General features: G+C 39.3%; 1 protein-coding gene across 8 annotated transcripts in view; it reads right to left on the bottom strand.

Annotated features, from left to right (window-relative positions):
* Nucleotides 1-2,659: 2,659 nt before the first annotated feature.
* LOC110524427 (ELAV like RNA binding protein 4) overlaps nucleotides 2,660-7,963 on the bottom strand; it is a 68,647-nt gene continuing 63,343 nt past the window's right edge. For all 8 annotated transcript variants that reach the window (XM_090235710.1, XM_090235713.1, XM_090235707.1 and 5 more), the window contains one exon: nucleotides 2,660-6,559. In XM_090235710.1, coding sequence (XP_090091836.1) covers nucleotides 6,232-6,559 — 328 coding nt within the window. In that variant the 3' untranslated portion in view covers nucleotides 2,660-6,231. The remainder of the gene's footprint in view (nucleotides 6,560-7,963) is intronic.

Genomic DNA, 7,963 nt, shown 5'->3' with positions numbered 1-7,963 from the left:
ATGCCCCTGGTGAGAGGACCACACACCATGTCATCACGTGACTCCACGTTTACTTCGATATAGTGGTTGTTATATCAATATCTGCGCATAAAGGCGTTTCCACTGAAATCTCTCACATTATTAATCTTACCAGCACAAAAAGATCCCACCATGTTGAACATACAGATTTGGATATTTATACAATTGTACCGAAACTTCCTGTTTCCATCACAGCTGTCATGATTTTTTTTATACAGTATGACTTTACTCACATAAAATCTGTGGATGGAAACGTGGTTAATGTCAACAATGTGAGAGGTGATAATCTCTGATGTTAGAAATAATACTTCAGCAGGGATGCAGGGGGCACTAGTATCTCACAATTTCACTTTTCCACGTGCCACCTGACTGGGTTTTATGTGACTGTCTACAAGACAGAGGACAAATGCCTTTTATCTCATCACTATTACAATTTAGTGTATTTCATGGTGTTAGAAATGCATCAGTTTCGAGTGTTTGAGAAAGATATGAAGCAGTTATGATAGTGAAATATTTTATATTGAGCAGTGAATAATTCTCTATGAAATCTATATTGAAATTGACATTTAGTACTCCCAAGGCAGCAATTGGGTCACAGGTGTCAAACTCATTCGACGGAGGGCTGAGTGTCTGCGGGTTTTTGCTCCTCCCTTGTCCTTGATTGATGAATTAAGGTCACTAATTAGGAAGGAACTACCTGGTTGTCTCTGGCTTAATTGAAAGAAAAAAAGAAAAACCTGCAGAAAATAGGCCCTTCGTGGAATGAGTTTGACACCCCTGAGGAAGCTGAAGCTTCAGAGCAGGAGAAAGCAACTCTTGTCCTGGAGTGCAACAGGGACTTCATGTTTTGGATTTAACCGAACTGGAAGACCAGGTGTGTTGAATTTAGGCAATCACTGAACTGATCCATTAGCTCAGTTGGTTAGGTGTGGTGCCTAGCTGAAACAAAATCCTGAGGTACCTGCAACACTCCAGGAACAGGGTTGCCTGGCTACCACTGCTTTAGAGATGCACCATTATCCCAGAAACCCTAGACCCACTCCAATTTGCATACCGCCCCAACAGATCCACAGATGATGCAATCTCTATTGCATTCAACACTGCCCTTTCCCACCTAGACACAAGGAACACCTATGTGAGAATGCTATTCATTGACTACAGCTCAGCGTTCAGCACCAGAGTGCACTCAAAGCAAAAAAAAAAAAAAAAATATATATATATATATATATATATTTTTTTTTCACCTTTATTTAACCAGGTAGGCTAGTTGAGAACAAGTTCTCATTTACAACTGCGACCTAGCCAAGATAAAGCAAAGCAGTTCGACACATACAACAACACAGAATTACACATGGAATAAACAAACATTCAATCAAAAATAGAGTAGAAATCTATATACAGCATGTGCAAATGAGGTAGGATAAGAGAGGTAAGCAATAAATAGGCCATGGTGGCGAAGTAATTACAATATAGCAATTAAACACTGGAATGGTAGGATGTACAGAAGATGAATGTGCAAGTAGAGATACTGGGGTGCAAAGGAGCAAGATAAATAAATAAATACAGTATGGGGATGAGGTAGATTGGATGGGCTAATTACAGATGAGCTATCTACAGGTGCAGTGATCTGTGAGCTGCTCTGACAGCTTGTGCTTAAAGCTGGTGAGGTAGGTAAGAGTCTCCAGCTTCAGAGATTTTTGCAGTTTGTTCCAGTCATTGGCAGCAGAGAACTGAAGGAGTGGCAGCCAAAGGAGGACTTGGCTTTGGGGGTGACCAGTGAGATATACCTGCTGGAGCGCATGCTACGGGTGGGTGCTGCTATGGTGACCAGTGAGCTGAGATAAGGAGGGGCTTTACCTAACAGAGACTTGTAGATGACATGGAGCCAGTGGGTTTGGCGACAATTATGAAGCGATGGTTAGCCAACGAGAGCGTACAGGTTGCAGTGGTGGGTAATATAGTACATCACCGCCATTCAGGACCTATATACCAGGCGGTGTCAGAGGAAGGCCCTAAAAATGGTCAAAGACTCCAGCCACCCTACTCATAGACTGTTCTCTCTTCTACCACACGGCAAGCTGTACTGGAGCGCCAAGTCTAGGTCCAAAAGGCTTCTTAATCTCATCTACCCCAAAGCCATAAGACTCCTGAACAGCTAATCAAAGGGCTACCCAGACCCCCCTCTTTTACACTGCTGCTACTCTCTGTTTATTATCTATGCCTAGAATTTTATATATTTTTTTACTTAACACGTTTTTCTTCTTAAAACTTCTTAAAGCCTTGTTGGTTAAGGGCTTGTAAGTAAGCATTTCACTGTAAGGTCTACTACACCTGTTGTATTCGGCGCATGTGACAAATAACATTTGATTTGACATCACTCTGGTCTACGGGATCTAGCACCTAATAACCTCAAACTCAACTCTGGACCTCGAAGCCAATCATTTTTTTCATTGTTCCTATCTAATCAGGGACTGATTTAGACCTGGAATAAATCAGCAGGCTCTAGACCTCGTTGGGTAAGAGTTGAAAACCCCTGATCTAATATATTACACTACTTCTAAGATGTGAGTTTGGAGTAAAGCTAAATACCATGTGCAATTGATCACTTAATAACGGCATACAAGAGAATCAACAACAACGCTCTTCAACACCTCATTTTATTGTCCCAACATTCAAAAGTACAAATAATTCAAACACAACAGTTTTATGGAGAAAAAAAAAACATTTACAGCAAGATTTTTTTGTTTCCAGTTTCAGAAATGACCTAAACTAGCAAGGATAACATGAAGTCATTCATCGCAGTAATTGGATTAATAATAAGGATAAGAATACTAAGAATAATAGCAATAATAATAATTGATAATTGATAAGGAATAACATAAATAGGAGAGACCAATTAGGCTCTGAAATTTTTTCTTCTTTTTTGTCTTTAAAGATAGTTTATAGATTTTCAGATAGTAAACAAACACATTTCAGGAGAAAATGAAAAATGACAAGAGCCTTGTTTCTCTCTTAACCTTCCCTCCTACACTACTGGCTGTTGATTTCCTATTGGCAGGCTGCCACTAGAAGGCGCTACAGGGGATGTGAGCCATAGGGGTTGGGCATAGACCGAGGTGACACAGCCCCATGTTTCAAACACCCTTACAAACACATACACACACACACACACACACACACAAACGTGTTCACAAACACACTCATGAGCATGAACACAGTTCAAAAGACATAGGAAATATGTTCACACATCAGAACAACATTCTACTGGGGTCGTTGCATAATTCAAGCTCCAAACAGCTCTGGAGCATGAAAAGGGGTCTGTTGGTGTTCTGAGGTCAGAACTGTATAGTGGTTGGATGATGACAGATGGTCTGCCTAAGATGTGGTTATGAGAGAGTATATATATATATGCATGTGTCTGAGTGTTTACAATTTTCCTACACCTCATGTTTCCTGGCTCAACAAAATCCAATTCAGTACTTCAGGAACCATTCCCTATCTTTACCTTTCAAAATATATATCATATTATAGTATATAAAATATAGAATGGGTATAATCCATTAAATACCTTCAGTATTTTTAAATAGCAACAACTGCCATAAGTACAGTTAGTGTACAATGATCAAGATCTCTTTAAAGAGATGTTCTTATGTAACTTTCAAACATGATTCTCTAAAAATAAGTTTGACTCTTAGGTGAGTTGACTGATTAGTCCAGTGCAATGAATGACCCTCAAATACAATGGACATTTGCTCATCGAATTCAGGTGCCTGAGCCTCCAAAATTGGATGTTATAAAATGTTTGAAAACTGAAAATTATGCTTCAGACCCACATTTTTGCATAAAGTTTCATCACAAAGCGGTAGTGTGGAGGGAGGGTGCGGAGTGGCTTTAAAACGACACAAACTGATCACAGGTTATATTGAACCAGAACAACTGTTATAACATTATATTAAGACTAAACTGTATTGAAAAAGATTTAAAGATTTTGTTTAACAAGACAAGAAAAAAGCAATAGCAAATTTAACTATCAACTAGGTTATGCATAGCGAGTAACTGTTTCTAGTAATAAGGGAAGAGCGTTTTTAGTTTTCAACTTTTAGATTTTTTTATATTGTAATTTATATCGGTACAATATCGGTACAAAGCACAAACGTACTAAAAGTTCTCAGTGCAGTGGACTAATGGAAGAGCCTCTCCCCTAGTCGCTTTGTTCCCTTTTGCTCAGAAACGTCACCCCTCCCTGTACCAGATTCACGCAAATACACAGACAACAGAACAAATAAATATAAAAATAAATAAATAATCAATATAAATAAATAGTTGAAGCAATGAAACAATCAATCGATCAATAAATAAATGAATAAATAGTTATTTTCTAAGCTTTTGTTCGGTTTCTTTTGCCGCGGCAGATACCAACATTTTTCTCCAAATCTTTTTTACATTTTTTTTTTACAAGCGACATGACAACATATTAAACAGGATTCCTCACGTGTTTTCTAAGTAACTGAACCATCACTTCATAACGTTGTCATATGAAAAAGACAAGCTCAAACAAAAGACAGTGACAACTTATATAGATATAGATATTGTAAAACAAATGTAGACTATATATTATCTATTTGTACACAACAAATAAAGACACAGTTGTATTAGATCCTTTGAGGAAACAAATATCTAGACTAACAGAACTAGCTAATTATTATTGAATTTTGACAAGGCTTCACACTTAGCAAGTAACCTAAAAGTCAGCAAGCCAAAGAAAACTTGTTAAGTGATTCTTACACGGCCCAAAGTCCGTCATCTGGTATTTCAGCAAGAAATAGTCTAACCAGATGGGGGCCAACAACAAAAATAAACAAGAACAGCAGCTCAATTCAATGCCAACATCAAAGTATTTTTTCTCTGAACAACACATAGAACAACAAATGTGGATATTTAAGATATGTGAATCATGTAATATAGCACCTACTGTTGATCGCTAAAGGAAGTTATTTTAAAATTCCACAAAATTATAGCAAAGAAAACAATAGATAATGTATGTTTTCTAAATGGATAGATGTGTGTATATTCATTACTGATATCCCATAGGCTGATGACAAAAAGAAAACAAGTGGACAATGGGTCTTCTTGCTTTGGGCTCTCAACTGTGAGGATGGTTAGGCCTTGAAAGACCCCTCTCCCTTCCCTTTTGGGTATCGCTGTTGAATAATTACGCACTATGAAAAATTACAACGATCACCCGCCTCAATTTGCATCCCTTGACAAAACCTTCCATCTACAAAATCATCGCCAATCAATTTCTCCTAAAAACAAACAACCTTTGCTCCTAAAAAGTACCACGGCAGAACGAACAAGACAAGGTGGCGCCCACCCCTCCCCCACCGCCTAATTAGCCAGTCAAAATATTTTTCTATTTTTTCAAATCCAGATTCTTGTAAAAATTCTTCAATAATTATTTTAATTATCATATTATAAAAATAGATTTTCTTCTCTTTATTTTTTATTTTTCTAAACGCATTTCAAGCAAAGAGATTTTCTCTTTGGCAACAGTGTTTTTTAAATCACTTAACCTGTCATCAGGATTCCTAACCCATCCCTTCCCTCTCCCCATCTCCCAAACCCCAGTGAGGAAAGACGTGTTTTGTTTGCAATACAAAACAAACAAATGTTAGAAATTCTTTTTTCTGCATCAGAGAAAACAGGATTGTGTCATCCCTTAGAATTGTTAGGGGTTTTTAATATACACAAAAAATGAATGAATGGTCACCAATTTAAAAAAGAGCCCCCTCCCTTCTTCTGTCAGGGAGGCATAATTCTAACGACAGTGGATCCGGATTTAAAAAAAATAATAAATCCTCAATCAAGACCAAGAAAGTTAAATCTAAAAAGGACATTCTCTTCTTTGAAATAAGGGGACTGGTTTTTGCTACTGTTTACATAGAAGAGAAAATAGTTTAACAACCACAAGAACAGAAAGGATATACAACAGGAATCCTGTAGAACCACAGGGGTTCCAAATCATGGATATTTTAATCTTTCATTTTGTAATACTTAGGCAACATTGGCTTATAGTTCCAAAGTTATAGTATAAGCCATTTCTAGTTCTTTTTTGTTTGTTTGTTTGCTGTGTTCCTTCTGGAGAGTTGCTGTGTTGGGCGACTGTAAGGTGGTAGTGGTAGTGGTGACAGGGGATTTGGAGTGAGGAAGGGTTCAGGATTTGTGGGTCTTGTTGGTCTTGAACGAGACTTGCAAGACGCGGTCTCCCAACCGGTACCCGTTGAGACTGGCGATGGCCATGGCTGCCTCATCGTAGTTCGTCATGGTGACGAAGCCGAAGCCCTTGCACTTGTTGGTATTGAAGTCGCGGATGACCTTGACGTTGTTGACTGCTCCGAAGGGCCCGAACAGCTGCCATAAGACGCTCTCGTCAGAGTCTGGAGACAGGTTGTAGACAAAGATGCACCAGCCAGTGCCTGTGTGGCCAGGGATGTTCATGCCCACCAGGCTAGTCATGCTGTCAATGGTGATGGGAGAAAACCTGCACCACAAGATAGACAGGGAGAAAGAGAGAGGGAGGGAGAGAAAAAGTACAATGTTAAGTGAAACAAATGCCCAATTGAGAGAAATAGAAAAGCAACTGCGTGTGCATGGATTTACAAGCATTGAGATTGCAGGCCAAGGCATTTCCCTATACACTCAAGTTCCTCTCCAAGTGTCCAAAGTGAACCTCGCCATGACCCCACTCTCTGAGTGTGTCTCAGGGAGAGTTGCGATATGCAAAAAACACATTTCTAATTCACACATGTGTATTAAAACACTTGTACATGTGTGAAATAGGACAAATAAAAGCACCCACCCACATACAGTACCAACCAAACAGTTCTAGCATTCCTGACCATCCTACATTGATTATTACATGTGCAACCCAGTGCACATGATGCACTATGACTAAGGGTCTGTCTGTGTACTGTATCCTCCTGCTAGACTATTTCCCCTCTGTGCGCCTCCATATTGACTGAGTGGCCTTTTCTCAAGGCTGACTGCTCTGTGGGGGGCCTGCTGGGAAATGGCTTCAGCAGCATCCGAGGGAGGGAGGGATGCACAGGGGAAGCTTTTCTCCCTCGGTCTTCCTGAGTGCCTCTATTGGGAGCTAAATTACAGGAACTTGCTGAATTAAAAGATTTTGAAATTCATCAGAGATTGAGTATGCAACCAAGTAAATCTGCACTTATTCGCCTTGTAATCTTCTCCCTTTTTGCGATAGAGATTTGAATGCTCAGTTGACTTCACTTAATTGCCTTTCCGCTTAAAGGAAATTTCCACTTTAAATAAAAGGTAAATTGGATAAAAGGTTAATTTCTTATGCCACCTCTCAGAATGACTATAGGCATTATTGGGTATGCTTTAATTGAGATTTCCGCTTTACTGCAGCTGTCTCAGAGAAGCCTCCCTTCTTAAGGAAGGGAGGAAGGAAGGAGCAAACGAAATGGAAAATGGAAACACTTTTACAACCCAGTAGTATTAGGAACAAAGTGTATTCCATCCACCCACTCCTGCAGTCATCTGTTGTGGGGCGGATGAGGATGACAGTGATCGATAGTCTTGCTCAGACCACAGAGCCTCTAAGTATCGGCAAGAATCACTCAGACCTTTCATCAGTACTTTGGCCACGACTTGAGCTTTAACATTTTTGCCAACACAATATCCTTTTTGGTTCTTTTTTGTGTCTCATTACAGTCCCTGTGTAAAATGTATATTTTCTAACAGCAAGTATTCCCTTCACTAGGATCTTAAAACCTCTAGTCACGTCAAGGCCTTTTCTAACACGTTCAATTGTATTCGGATCTCTCTGTCTGGGTGAAATAACACCTCCATAGTAATTTCGATGCAAATCCAGGTATGTGTGAGTGTGTGAGGGTGAGAGACAATCAGGCTGGCTAAC

Source organism: Oncorhynchus mykiss, chromosome 5 (genome assembly GCF_057628025.1).
Source record: "Oncorhynchus mykiss isolate SJ-2025 chromosome 5, ASM5762802v1, whole genome shotgun sequence".
Lineage (NCBI taxonomy): Eukaryota > Metazoa > Chordata > Actinopteri > Salmoniformes > Salmonidae > Oncorhynchus > Oncorhynchus mykiss.
Note: the sequence above shows the minus strand (reverse complement) of the source record. Positions and strands in the feature narration are given on the sequence as shown.